We start from the raw sequence: 15,612 nt of genomic DNA, 5'->3' as shown, positions 1-15,612 counted from the left end.
GTGTGTGTGTCTGTGTGTGTGTGCGCGTGTGTGTGTGTGTGTGAAAAAAAAGTAAAAACCGGTTGCGGCGCATTGGAGCAACTATTTCCCATTACCACGTGGATTCAGCTCTTTGGAGTTCAGGCGGATCAAGAGGTTCCATGGAAACAATATTTCAAAGCAGGGAGCATCAAGCGGAGGAATGCCGCGCAAATAAACATCTGAGCCAGGATGAAGGCTCGACTTTCCTTCTGAAGTGCTTCAGAGATTCTTACTGCGGTTGTTCGCGATGCGTCAGCAGCTGCAAAGTCAGGCACCTTTGGATTGAGAAATGTTTGGGGGGGTTTTTCCCCCGCAGGTATTTCAAAAAGTCATTAGATGGGAAGAAAACCTCTAGAGTAATGAATCGATCATATGACGGTTTAACGGCTGATTGATTTTGACTTCTGTTCATCGGGGCAGAGATAATGAAATAAGAGGGTCACGGAAAGGTTAATCTCGAGGCTTTGGTCACAGTGTTATCTAACAAAGCAGCAATATACTGGCTGCTTCTTCTACTGAAAACAGGATCATGTAAAGAAGCTGCCGCCTTTAATATTTCAGCTCAGATTAAGGTTTTATTAAGGATAATATGTTGTAACGATTCACTGATCTCATGAGACGAAGACGGTACGCCAAATTTGGTTTAGGATGATATTTACGGGAAAAATACGATTCTTGTTTTTCCGTTTCTTTCTGGGAATTTATCCCAAAGGAGGATGATGATGACGATGATGATGATGACGATGATGATGATGACGATGTTGATGGAAATCTGGGGTCAAGCAAAGAAGCCCCTGTTCTCAAGAAGCAAGAGATTCAGCCTACACTGCAAAAACACAAAATGTTACCAAGTATTTTCGGTCTAGTTTCTGGTGAAAATATCTTAGGTTTTGTCTTATTTCAATCGTACTAACGAAATATATGGGAGCTTGTTAGTGACAACAAAGTTCCAGTTCCACTGCCAGATTATATGACTTATAACCAGTACTTTTTCCCATCAGTTTCAAGCTAAAGGTTGAATGCTTACTCCACCGTCCTCCTCCTACCTCTGGGAATGTTGATCTTAAAGTCCAGGTCTCTCTCCTCCAGGTGGTACAGCACCACTTCCTGCAGCCGGGCGCGCTCCAGTTCTGACAGGTTCTGGATGGGAACCGGCTGCAGACGCACACTCTGTCCCAGCATGGTCGCCCAGGTGTGGTCCCCCTGCATGCAAGCAGAACAGAGACAGTCTAAAAACCTCTGCAAAAATGAGTCCGGACACTTTGTGTCATTAACAGGTTTCTCTTTTATCCTGAAACGTTCGACGAAACTAATCAGAGTTTGTCAAATTCTTCAGAGAAGATGATCAAACAACAATCAAACATTTTGTGTGATGTCTCAAAACGTCCGCAACACAAAAAGTAAGAGTTTTCTAGTGATCAACTTCAAGTCAAGGGCTTTACAGTTTTCTATTCTGGAGTTATTGCCCTGCCAATTGTGTTTACAGGTATTATTCACTGGTTTATTTTTATCTGAGCCATTCTTTGCAAAACACCATTTTGAGACTCTCTGTCTGTTGACCTTGAGGTCTTTGGCTTTATTCCTCTCATTAGACAAAGCTTCGGGCAGCACACTCGTAATATATTTTAGAACGGAGCATGAATGTCTGTCAAATGTCTGTCTTTAGAAAACAGACTAAATGTAAACACAGACAGGAAAGTCTTCAGAAAGTTGTAATAATATTTCTACCAGTCACTTTTTTTCAAAAGACTGTCATATCGAGATTTACGATTAGCTAACTTTTCCCAAATGGTTTAAAAGTCCTTTTATTGAGAAGCCAGAGTGATGAGAGTCAGAAATCCACTTTCTCAGGCAGCATAGAGTAACACAGATTTCCCCCTCCCCCACCTGTTACTGGGCAGGCTGAAAGACGACTACAACACTTTTTCCTTACATGCAAGAAACACAAAGTCAACTCTTTGGACAGTCATTCATCAAAATAAAAAAAAAACCAGCAACAACAGTTGGCAAGCTAAATATTACGATAAATAACAATATAGTTGTTTCGAGACCATCTTCATAAAATATATTGATAATGGGATAATAATGGGGGCTGCACAGTGGCGCAGTTGGTAGAGCTGTTGCCTGACAGCAAGAAGGCTCTGGGTTTGATTCCCGGCCCCGGTCTCTCTGCGTGGAGTTTGCATGTTCTCCCTGTGCATGGTGGGTTTTCTCCGGGTACTCCGGTTTCCTCCCACAGTCCAAAAACATGACTGTCAGGTTAATTGGTCTGTCTAAATTGCCCCTAGGTGTGGGTGTGTGTGTGCATGGTTGTTTGTCCTGTGTGTCTCTGTGTTGCCCTGCGACAGACTGGCGACCTGTCCAGGATGTACCCCGCCTCTCGCCTGGAACGTTAGCTGGAGATGGGCACCAGCAACCCTCCCGACCCCACTGAGGGACAAGGGTGTCAAGAAAATGGATGGATGGAAACACATTTGAAATATTCCAAAATAAATCACAACAATCAAAACCAATAAACAGCAATAAACACACACAACCAAAACCGTAAATTAAATGGATTATGATTTTTCTGTAAACAGAATCGCCATTCAAAGAACATTAATCATCAGAATGGAACGTATGGAGCTCAAATAATTTCCCTTTTCTCTGTCAGTAGAGCTTGTAAATGTTACTTTGTAGCTCCCGTCTCTCCCGTCTCCTCTTATTGAGCCTATGGAGCGTTTGACTCAGATCAGCCGTCGGCTGCACAAGTAAAAATAATCTGTATATAAAATCCTTATATGGCGGTCCAACTTTAAACCGTTAACATAAGCTCGTAAAATGCACTGTGTAAAACATGCAGTACCATCAAACATCTTCTGTATACATTCACATTACTGGGTGTACTTACAGGGACACAAAACACAATCACGTCTCGCTTAAATATCCATGTGGTCAGTGGAATGAAAGTATGAAAACGACGTGGCAGCGCTTTGACAGAGGTTTCACTCTAAATAAAAAGAAAAGGAAGGTGGGACTTTAATAGTGGTTGCTCAGTTTCATACCAATTTATGTCTAAATGTGTTTACTTTCAGTATGGTAAGTATTACATTTGGGCTGTTTTACACAGCTGCAGTCATTGGATAGCGTTAAGGAAATAAGACAAGTTTTGTGTTCCGACGATGTCTGAAGATGTGAGTTTTTAGGTGTGAAATACTTGAATCAGCCTCAAAACAAAAGTAAAAATGCATAGTGAGGAAGCTGACTGAAAGAAAAAAAAAAAAAGCCATTATGCAACACAAAAAGCCAAACTTCAGTTTTAAAAACACACTTGAGTATTTAGGAGAAATGTCCAGAGGTCTAGTGAGAGTCAAATTAAAATGTTAGTTTGTTACATCCAGAGGGACCAGTGTGCTTCACAAAGTAGACCAGGAGTAAAATATTATGTGCAAATGTTGATGCAACATCTCAAGACATCAGTCAAAAAGTTAAAGTTCTGATGGAAATGGGTATATCGGATGAAATATGACCATATGTATACTGCTAAATTGGGTACAATTGGGGTTAAGAAACACAAAATCAATGATTTGGAATGGTCCAAAAGTTCAGTTTTTAGTGACAAGTTTGTGGGAGGAAACTTAAAATGTTTGACCCGAAGTACCAAAGTCGTGTTGGCAAACTGGTTCATTTGTAAGAGAGACTCATTGTTCTGGAATCTAGCAAATAAAAACAATAAAACAGCAAACATTTAGTCTGATCGGCCATGTCTTATCTGAATTACTGGTATTTCCAACTGGAATCATGTCACTTAAAAAGAATCTTGTGAACCAGAGAAGACGATCTTGAAAAGAGCAAATGAATGTAAAGTGTTTGGTGGACAGATTGGTGAGTCAAAGGTCAACCAGAGCCAGACTAACTCATGAAAAGTCCGCCTCCCGACTTTTCAAACCCTGTCAGACAAAAATGCAAATATGTCTGCAGCGTGACAGCAGGCGAAAAGGGATTCCTTCCTCCAACTGCTGGGCTCTGAGGAGTAACTGAGGAGGAGTGACCTGAAGGAGATGTTTGCAACGCTGGAGATATTGGGGCAACTGTTGCCATTAGCAGCTGCAGAAACAGCATGTATTTCTGCAGCTGCTAATATGGCTGGCTAATATGCTAGGTTGGCTAATTAAACCTAGGTATGCTAGGTTTAATTTGTGATATTTTATGGAGTAACGCTGATTTCCACCTTGTTTTATTACCAAGAACGCATATATGCGTGTACGTTTATGACAAAACACACAACAGTATATTATGTTTCGAGCAGAAATGCAAGATATTTAAGATTTATAAAAACATAGAAATATAAAGTGGCTACATACATGTGGCTATATCTATGTCCATTTTGATGTATAACGAAGAATCTAATGTTTCAATAGTTGATTTTTTGTGTTTTAAATGATGATTTTTGTGTTTTTTGATTACCTTGTTGGTGAATTTTGCTATTGAAATAAACTTGATTGATATGTACGTTTGATGTGTTAAGAACTTCGATTTACCATTTATCTTGCTTTTATTCATCACACCAATATGAAAGTGGAACAAAAAGACGCAAACATCTGATTTTACAGAAGTTTAATAAAAGAAGATGCATAATGTTTTGAAACATCATTAAAGTCTAATTTTTTTATTGTAGAGGTCAATAATATGCCATGCCAGGTCCACATTTGCCCAATTTTGCTTTGTGTGCCTTCATGATGACAACATATCAGCAAAACGGAGCGATAATACATTATGACCCCATAATAAAGGAAACACTACTTAACATTTCTTACTGCACTGACTCCATTTGTAGCCAGTTTTTAGACTTAAGGTTCCATTCTTCCTGACCTTTCCTTATACCGTGTCTAGTTATGGGCTGCTGTCAATAGCAGGAAGTAGGAAACAAGACAATTCACGCCACATGACAGCCAAACCACACAGGAAGAGACGGAGCAATGGAGTATTTTGTGCCAAGCTTGCAAGATATTTTTCCACATGTGAACCAAAAACAGTCTGGAGCAGGACAAGAACATCATATATGAAACAGAGATTTTTTTTTTCTCCTTACATCTTTGTCTTAATCAAGAAAGCTGGGGGTTTTTTTTTTTGCTAATTTGTATCAAAAGCATGTTGAAAGAATTGTTTAAATCTGAAAAACATTTGCTCTGACAGAATGAATAATCACTGCAGAGAAACACCTGCTGTGCTACACTGATTATCTAGGTTTACAATGAAATATGGCTATTTATAAAAGCAGCAAAAAAATAAAAAATTAACTAATGTGTATGTATGCAAAGACCAGCCTGTTGCAGAGCCTGCCTCATGATGAGGTGACAGAGTTACAGAAACACTAACAGCTGGCAGGTGTTTCTCGCTTCTCTCCTCCACATGTGGGATCAAACACTCCTCTCCCCTCCAGGTCTCAGAGTTTCTCTCCGTCTTCGTTTTGTGATGTTCGTCAAAAATACTTTACGGATTCCAAAGGGAAATTAAATGTTGTTTGTCACTCGCATTAATTCAAAGGAATAATAAATGGAAACCAAAAACTCAGATCTTATCTGAACGATTCCTGAGGTTTTCTGCGTCTCTCTCGTCAGGGTGATGTGATCAGAGGCTCGTCATTCAATAATCATTTCAAGATGTCCCCCACGTCAACAGAGGAGCAAAACACACTGTGACATCAAGCAGATTTTAACTCATTCATTTCAAGCTTTCTGCTGATTTTTTGACAAAAGCTTTTGATTTTCTATCAAGGAAACTCAAACACGTCCCTTCAGTGTGTTCTGTCCTGTTTGGGGATTTACATAACGAACATGTGAGAACAGAGTTTCCTCAGATCTAATGACGTCTCATTATCTTCTCATTATTCGGCTTCGCATCGTGTTCCCGAGAATTAATAGGACACGATGGCTGGTTTTCATTAAGATGGACTCAAAACACAGCTTTACACGCATTAGTATGTAAATGTGCTCTGCGAGTGGCTTTACATACAGACACACACACACGCAGGTAGGATTTACTAATAGGTTCTTGGCAGAGCCAAAGGCTTGTGCCTTAACAGGTCACTCACTGACACAGCAGCTGTTGCGTCAGGTCCGACTAGAATTTCATGTTTACATCACAAACAAATAGATTCAATTTTGACGTGTAAAAGGTGAATATGATGTCATTCATTATAATTTCAGCCACCATCCTAAATTTAGACTTTGTATTATTATCCATAAATGTAAAGATTTTTCAAAAAATGTGACTGAAAACAAATCTAGTAGTAGAGCTGTGGTGCAGCACCGAAGCAGGAGCATCACACACAATCCAACTTCAGATTGCAGGGGTTTTTTTTTTTTTTTTTTTTTTTTTTTTTTTGCTGACACTAAAATTAAAACTGCCCCACATCTGTCAAGGCCAGATTTGCACAACTAGAGGCTCATTAACAGCTTCACACTTTGTAGAAAACACCAAACATGTCGATAAAGCTTTGACACTGAAATAGATATTGGTGTTACTTCTTTGATAATATCAAAGGCTGCTGCGTGTAACTGTTACAAAAATATTTGTATACATTTGTGAAAACTGACAATATGTCATGATATGAGACCGAATCTGTGGAAAAAAAAACAAGCTCTTCTGCCTTCTCCCAGTGCTAACTAAAAACAACCAATCAAAACCAGGAGGTGGGTCTTAGTGCTGTTAATCATGCTTGTGCACACATGGTGCCTCTTCCCAATGTTAACTTAGCAGGATGCAGGACACACCCTGGTCAGGTCGCCAGTCCATCACAGGCCAAATACCTAAATATCTGCACTCAGACTGAACAATATTCCAAAATTTTGCATTATTATCAACTCCAAGAACCCAAACGCTCCCCACTGCTCCATCTCATCACATCTCCACCGCTGTGCTTTAACTGTGACATTTCATACTGTGATGTGATCCTGAACCCAACCTGAATAATTTTCATCTTATCTGACAAAAGATTGTGGTTTAAATTCATTAGCGCCCCTGAACTTTTTCAGCAAAGAATCTGCCCCCCTTTGTGAAGAAGTCAAATATGTTGCTTGTTTTTCCAGATTAGATAAAAGGCAACTTATTTGTTGCTTGGCAACTGATATCGTTCAGAGTTCAAGCAATCTGAGTTTTCCCTGAAACTCGTCTGATGATAACCCCTCAAAAATTTACCTATTTGTCTCTTTTCAGGCAGGATTGGAAAAGGTTCTACTTTAACGCACTCATTTTTATTTCAATAAGTTTTAAGAGAAAAACCTCAATTGGTGATCATAGGCAAAAACTTGGGTTGGGTGAAGTTTATAATTTGGACTAAATTTTCAGATATGGTCCAAATTCTGCTATTTAGCTCATTTTGTTGTAGCAGAATTTGCTACAAATTGGGGAGTAAAGACAGTAAATGCATGTTTCACATAAACTAAACTATTAGTAAACACAGAATAACGCAACAAATTCTGCTACGTTCAGGCCTATTTGGAGAAAATATTGAGTAAAATATAAAATCTGAGTCAATCTGGAAAAACTTTCTAACCAATTTATGTAATAATCTGTAATTATCAGTGATTTTATGAGGCCTAAAAGGAAAATAAAACAACTAAAGATAGATATCCAAAAATTGTCAACATGAAAATCACACAGTATCCACACGCACACACACCAACTGTACCTGTAGGGGGGCTTCACCTTTTCTCAGTTAAAATCCCCAAACTTCTGTTTCCTTTAGTTTGCAGAGCCTTGGTTATCCAGCCTTTGTTCAGCAAAACAAATTCATCTCAGCTTCATCTGAGCTGAACGAGACTGACTGGGGAGGGCTGAGCAGTGGGTTAGATTAAGAGAGAAGGCGGAGGAAGAGGAGGAGGAGGAGAAGCGGTGCCGCCGACTCGACATCTTACAACATAAACACAAGAGAGGAGGGAGGGAGTGAGGAGGGACGGGGGGAAAGGGCTGAAGAAGCTGGATAGATGGAAACGCAGTGAAGGAAGACAGTGGGAAAGATAACCGGGCGAAATTATCAGCAGAAACCATGAAAGTAATAAAGAGAGGAGGGGTTTAAAGAGGCAATAAAGGCATGTTATCGCCACTTTATGAGGAGGGGATTTAAAGAAACCCACGAATCTGAGCAAACACAGACAGAAAGACAAGTTTGGAGAATCAAAAAGGGGAAACACGGCTACTGAAAAAAGAAAAAAAAAAGATGGTGATCAAGGAAAGCTGGTCACATGAGGAGGGTTCAGGGGACAAAAAGTAGGAAACAGGAGGATGGTGAGAAAATATTAAAGGGATAACTGAAGAGGAAATGAAAAAAAAAGCATCAGCTACTAATGAAGAGAAGAATAAGAACGTTAAAATGCTGAAGGGTTCATTTTTGCCATAAAGTTCAGCTGGTGAAGTCCAAAAAGACCCACGTTTCCTGTAAGTTGGTTCAGATTGAGGAAGGTCCGTGTTCACAAAAGCGGGTCTTGGTCCGGTTGTTTGGTTACCGTGAGTGTAATCACACCTGCACAGAAGGTCTGGAGCAACTAAGAAATGAACTCTGGTCCATTTAAAGTGTTTAAAGTACTCTTAATTTCAGCTCTCTAATTTAGAAAACCCTTGTCGTATTTATATTACCACGATAACAAAAGTGAAAATGAATGACATTAGATTACCGTTATTGAAACAAACAAGGGCATCTCTCTTTTTTATTATTTTTAGCTCCATTTGGCCTTTTTTTTGGTAGACTTTAATTTTTAATCATTTATATGGGATACATACAACCAAGTAAGTTTTGCTTCATGTAAGCATAAAACATTTATTTCTAAATCAGTTGAACCACTTAATGTTGAAATGAGGTCCATTACTCAAGGGCTAGAGAGACGGAGATAGATTTTACTTTGAAGAACATGTAGAGTAAGTAAGTAAGGTACTGCTAGGTCAGGACGGGCAAAATGACAAGATGTTGGATTGAGAAATACAGATTTTAAAAAGTATCAAGACTAATTCATAAGAGCCAATAGGAAGGTAAGGACACAGAAGAAGTTAGGAGGGAGAAAGACAGAACGAGAAGAAGAGGGAGGCGAGCGGGAGGGAGCAAGCAAAGGATTAAAACGACAGGATAAAAGGTCTATAAAAAGGACAGGGGAGAGCATAGCTGAAAGAAAGAAAAAGGCCGTGAGGAAACCTGCTCAAGTGAGAGATGATCAAGTCTTAGGATATGTTAGTGGGTGTCAAAAGCTTCTCTGAGCCCCGATCTGACCTGGATCTCCTCTAATTGAGCTGGAATTAAACCACCTCTATGACGTTGGATATGTGGGATCATGATCAATGCTTTCATGATGTTTAAAGAGACAAAAACAAGATAAGCAACAAGTTATAGCACAGCATGAAATCAACATGTTTTTTTCCCCATTACTGTGTTAGTTTGATCAGAATTATAAAAATCATTTCTATTTGTTGAATGCCAGAATAATGAGAGAGGAGTTTTCTTTATTACTTTCTGTCAATTTTTGAATTTCTGACAGACCGAGTCAGTTTTGTAGGCCATTATGCACATAAACACACACACATATTTTCATGATTTGTGGGGACTTCACATTGACTTCCATTTATTTTTTACAGCCTAGCCCTAATCCCTAACCCAAAAACAGCATTTCCCCTCATGGGGACCAAGAGAATGTCCCCACAAGGAGTAGTGGTCCCCACAATCCTACATTGAGGACAGAAACAGAAACAGGTTTCCACAAGGATATAAAAACCTGGTTCACACACACACACACACACACACACGCACACACACACACACACACACACACACACACACACCTTTTAAGCTCTGTCCACTGTGCGATGGCTCCCTTTGCAACTAAATTAAAGAATGACTGCGATAATTTTGTGTTTGGATGACATCATCAAGGGTGTGCCAAATGTAAAGTTCCCAGCTGATAATTTAAGATGTGGTTTTAATATTTCCACATGATTTTCTCCAATTATGATACCACATAATTTGTGGATTGCACAGAACCATCAAGAAGCAAGCAAAACAAAACAAACCATAACATGATGCCGTCATCCCTGTTTCTTATTGCTGTGGTGCTCTCAGGCTTACAAGTTTCCACTGTTTTCCTCCAAATGTAAAAAAAAAAAAAAAAAAGTAATTATGGCCAAATAATTCAGTTTTAGCTTTCGCAAGACTAAAAATTATCTTTCCAAATATTAAAATGTGTATACTTTGTGGAGAATTATCCTTCTTGATGTATGAGGCTGAAGAAGAGTCAGTGAGTTGAATTCATGAATCCCATTTATTAATACCAATATACAGCTGGTTCATAGCGGTTCATGCTAACCTTAAGGGCGAGCAGAACAAAATGGCATCAAACAACAGTTTGTTTTTCTTTTTGTTAGTCTCCCAAAAGAGGGTGTTCCCTTGTTTTTTTATTAGTTATTTTGAAGCTTGTGTTTGCGTGTGTGTGAGAATAAGACTGGAACACGTCTGTCACACACACCAAAGCCCAAAACAAAAGCAGCTAATGTAAGGGGGGGAGGCGGGGGGAAAAAAAAAATCTGACTTGTCAGGTCAGCACAGTCAAGTTTGGATTCAATGACCTCGAACATCCTATGATGGAAGACAAATACAAGAGATGGTGGATGGAGAAGATACCGCAGAGTGGAGGACGAACAAATAAACTACAGACTGCAGGACAGTGAAGACTAAACAAAACAAAAGAAAAACAAAGACAAACTGGACCAACAGAGACGCAAACGGACAAACAATATCTGACTGATTATAAGCTCTCAACTTAGAGAAGCCTTTTTTTTTCCCTCTCAGGGCTAATTCACTTTCCCATCCAGCTGCAAAAACATCTCCCGCAACATCACAACGTCTACAGCGTTTTAAAACTTATTTGCCCTCATGCAGATTTATTCTGGTTTTGATTTTTCTTCAAACACATTTCAGCTTGTAGAGAATATAACCTGGATAACTACAATCTGTTCATGACACAGATTCAGGAAATAATTTAATAGAACCTGTCTGAGAACATGAAGTAGCCTAAACAATAACTGTGCTCAATTCCAAAGAAACTGAAGTTTTAATGGTCTGGTGTTGGCCTGCGTCATCACAGACTGGAAAACTTCCCGTAACTGATGTAATTTTGAATTCTGCTCTTTAGCAGAAAATCCTGAAGGACAATATTCTGGCATCGGTTCTTCAACCTTAAGCTCAAGATCACTTATGTGATTCACCAGGACCTTTAGCACACCTGCAACTACGCCTCTATAGAGCTAAAAATAAAAAAGGTTTCAGAACGGCCAATTGAGATATTTTGGCATGACCTTAAAGGAGATCTATCATTCAAAATTCACATTTTACACATTTTTGTACTTCCATTTGGGTCTTTTTACTGCTTCTAAAAACAGACCAATCACTTAAAAAAACTTAACTCTTATTGGTTGCACAGGAGGCTCGACTAATGCTTTTCAGAGATGTATAGATGTATAATTAATGATAAAAAGTAATTAAAAAAATCTTGTTTTGAAATTAGTACTGAATAAATGTAAAAAAAAAAAGTGAGCATTTTTCTGTCTTAAGTTGATTTGTATTTGCATCAATGTTCAGCTGACTGTGATTTTTGGTACCTGATGTAAATAATAAACTGAGGTAAAGGTGGAATCTTGTGTTTCTGATGTTTGCAACAAAGCTTTTTAAAAATATTTGTGCCACGTTTTGCTAACATTCATGATTAATTACACTGACTATGTTGAAAAAACTGTTATTTCTTGACATATCTGACATTTTTGTATAACCCTATACTTTCATAGTCCATATGGCGTAATTTTTTTTTCTTTAAAATATTCATAAAATAAAGGCTGGGAATTATATAAAGTGGTCACTAAGAAGGTCACGTTCTTATTAGGTTTCTGGGTTTTTATTTGGACACAGTATCAATGCAATCCATTCTTTTAATGACATTCAGATGATTTAATAATTCCAAAATTAAACTTTACTGAAACTCTGGTCACTAAGCGTTTCTTATGCCACTGTTGATAAAACATCTTAAATGGCAATCTGATTTTTGTGGCAAAAAGCGTCAATACGAAAATTTACAAAAGAAAAAACAAACAGAAAAACATGAGCCAAAGGTTTTGCTTCCTATAGTGAAGAAAAGCGCTTAGTCCTGTAGAAACCATTTTGACCTGCGGCCCTCTCTGCCCGTCTTGTTCCACTGATTTCATGGATATCTTCTGGTCGTCCTCCCCGTCATCGCTTCCTCTAACCCTGCCACTCATTTCCAGTTCAAAGGTCACAGGTGGCACCGTGCGGTCACGTCCCTAAGCCTATGTGCTGACTCCAGCGCTCTTCTTCAAAACAGGATGAATGATGCACAGGCGACTCTCAAATTAATGCAGTCTGCCAGAGCAGGAAATCCATGTCAGGACATATGGATGAACTTCAAGGATGCAGCACCACCTATAGGCCACAATATGCTCAACAAGATGGCAAGAGCAGCAAAAGACAGATGGATACTTTAGAGTTCAAGGGTTGATGAAAGACGTCATTTAAATTTAAGATCAAGTTCAGGGTTTTATTGACATGTAAATATGAATATGTGACTTTTAAACTTTAAGATGACTCAAATTTAGAAAACACTATGAAAATAAGGGGAGGTTATCTACAGAGTTGTAAAAATATGCCATGATGTTTAGTGCATTCACATACTAAGAACTAAGTTCTAAGAACTAAGAACAATGTGTCTTAGAAGTAGTACATGAGTGATGAGCATGTTTTAGATCACGTGTGTCAAACTCAAGGCCCGGGGACCAAATCTGGCCCGCCATAAGATTTTATGTTGCCCTTTAGAGCCTTCAACATACAAGTTAAATAAATATTTTATCAATCAAATCAAAGCAGTTCTCATACAGAATACTGCTAAAATACATCAATGTAAAAAAATAAAATAAAATCTGAATTATTTAACTTTATGGGGGCTTAAGCGAGATATGGAAGCAAGAGCACAGAAGCATCAAATAAAGATAAACCTTCAGAAGAGTACACCCAGAGCCATAAGATGTGTGATAACACACAACACATGGCAAAAAACAAAAACCGTAATAGAAAATCCCTGAACAGGGCATTTCCCCCTCTCTGTTAATGTCAAACCCATGAAATGGAATATTTACTTTTATGGAAAAACATCTCCTTAGTCGTGGTAAAACACTTCTAATATTGCCTTTTGTTCAGAAATGCACCAACAGAAGGGGTACGTTAGGTGTAGCCAAATGTCCTGCACATATTTGTCCTCTCACGGTTATTACTGGCTCTGCTGCTTCTTACATGCTTTTCCGTTCCCTGAACTTTCTATTAATAAGTCTGGTTAAAGCACTCTGTGATTGTGCAAGCCACAAAATAGGTTTGTTTATTTAACTTTTTTTTTTATTGGTCTTCTGATGCTGAGTGTAGCTTATTAATAAGAAACCAAATTTCTGGTTTTCCTTGCCTGTAAGCCATTATCAAAATTGGCTGAATTAAGAACTTAATAAAAATAATGGTTGCACTTTTTTTTTGACTTACTAAAATGAAACAGCCTTTCAATTATTAAATTTTTTTTTTTAGAAGCCCCGGGTTTGTAAACCTTTCCGAATATTCCCTGTAAAAGAAACAAAAAAAAATATTTACAATTGCTTTAATGTCATTAAACCTCTAAAAAAAAAAGAGACTAGACTGAAGGTTTAAAGTGCAGTCAGAGGTCTTGAGTAAGCTGAATTAAATATGTTGCAACTTTGATGTTTCAGTGCAGAGGACAGAGTCCAACACTGCAAGCTGCACATTACTGGAACCAGATGCAATTATCTTCACACTATCTTTTTTTTTTTTTTTTTGCCGTTTCTCTCCTTCTGCACCCACACACACATTCATCTATGCACACCAGTGACGTGCGGTGAGGTTCATTGCTGGTGAGGCGCTGACTTATGACTTTGACACATGCATGTTATTGGACCTACGGAAATTTTGTGCATGCATACAAGGCTGGGAGGCAAAAAGACTAATCATTTACATGATTAGTCCATAGCCGCGTTAACTCAGTGAAACTTAAAAATGTAGGTATTAATTTCGTGCTATGATCCACAGCAAAGTGATCTGTATTCGCCAAGCTACGCAGACTCGTTGCCATAGCAACTGACAAYAMTGCCACTTCATGTTTTAGGATTTAACACCAAAAAACATTCAAGAATTTTGCACACAGAACAGAACATTTAGTTTGTTGTAGTACGTTTTAGGCTTAATGTTTTCTTAATAAATAATTGCTGTGGTAGATTAGCTACTGCTTCTACTTTACTGAATTATTTAAACATTAACTGTAGCCCACAAAACGCACATTTAATTTAAAAAAAAACTAAACAAAAACATCTTATTGCCGTCTTACCTTTACGTATCAATGAAATCCATGCACCCCTAATTCTGCACAAAAATATCCGTTCATCCAAAGTCAAGTCTATCCTCTGCATGTCTTTTCTACTCTGTTTGAGAATCATCAAACGGTCTTGAAGTATAACTTTCAGCTCCGGTGTTGGTCTTCCTTTAGTTATTATCTCCTGCTTCAATTGAAAATCCACTTTAGAAAACTGTTTAAGTGTAGAAATGTAGTCTTTCATGTTGACGTCGGAAGAGAGAAGAAAACAAATGTATCGCTGTACTTTACTTATTTACTGTGTGGCTAGCTCCATGGCTAGCTCACTGTGTCTCTGCAGTTGTGCAGTCACAATATCTGGGATCATGAGCGCCCCCAGCGGTGAGGCAAGAGAACTGCCTGCCTCACCTCGAGTCTGTTCTCTGCCGTTTCTTATCGCTCCTCCGCACACAAAACACGATACACACACAGTGACAAAAAACACTGTACATTATATACATAAGCGAAATTATGGAAAATCAGTCCATATATTAAATGTTTCTTAGACATTTTATTGCCGGCGTACAGACAGGACGAACATGCTCCCAAATAATGGCAACCAGTGCAGTTGGCAAGCCTCACCGGCTTCGCTTCTGAGCATTTGAATGGGAAAATGCGAAAATCCAGCGATTTTGAAGAAAAACTAATCAGAATTGGTTAAACTAAGTAAAAAATAGATACTTATAGTACATGAAAATAGCAATATAAATGATTTTATATTATATATTATTTTTCCATGATGATGGCTCTGCCTCACCTGCCTCCCCTGACCGCACGTCACTGATGCACACATAATTACGTCTTTCTATCTTCACACCGACTTCCAGTCATTTTTCATTAACTTGTATTTCCTAACCCAGTCCCTTACACTAACCCTAACTATGAACCCAAAAACACTTCTATCATACTCAAAACATTATAAAAATGGGCCTTACAAGGTGAGAAATGCTAAAACACACATATATTGGAAAATACACATATACACAAAAACACACACCTATTTGACACAAGAAGAAACACAGCCAATTATAAATACACACACCATACAGTGATAAAGGAGGACATTATGTTACTTTAGAGAAGCAGAGCAGGTGCAGTATAATTGATGAAGCGCTGCTGTTTATAGAATCACTGCCACATGTAGTTACAGATCACATTGTGT

General features: G+C 38.4%; 1 protein-coding gene across 5 annotated transcripts in view; it reads right to left on the bottom strand.

The window, feature by feature from the left end:
- arhgap36 (Rho GTPase activating protein 36) overlaps positions 1-15,612 on the bottom strand; it is a 63,126-nt gene that overhangs the window by 25,590 nt on the left and 21,924 nt on the right. For 2 of the 5 annotated variants that reach the window (XM_008435148.2, XM_008435150.2), the window contains exon 2: positions 1,068-1,224. In XM_008435148.2, coding sequence (XP_008433370.1) covers positions 1,068-1,224 — 157 coding nt within the window. Of the gene's footprint in view, positions 1-1,067; positions 1,225-7,693; positions 7,828-14,426; positions 14,455-15,612 lie in introns of those variants that run through there. The other 3 variants (XM_008435151.2, XM_008435149.2, XM_008435152.2) reach the window with 3 other exon arrangements.

This window comes from Poecilia reticulata, linkage group LG18 (genome assembly GCF_000633615.1).
Source record: "Poecilia reticulata strain Guanapo linkage group LG18, Guppy_female_1.0+MT, whole genome shotgun sequence".
Taxonomy (NCBI): Eukaryota; Metazoa; Chordata; class Actinopteri; order Cyprinodontiformes; family Poeciliidae; genus Poecilia; species Poecilia reticulata.
This window is presented reverse-complemented; position numbering and strand designations above follow the sequence as displayed.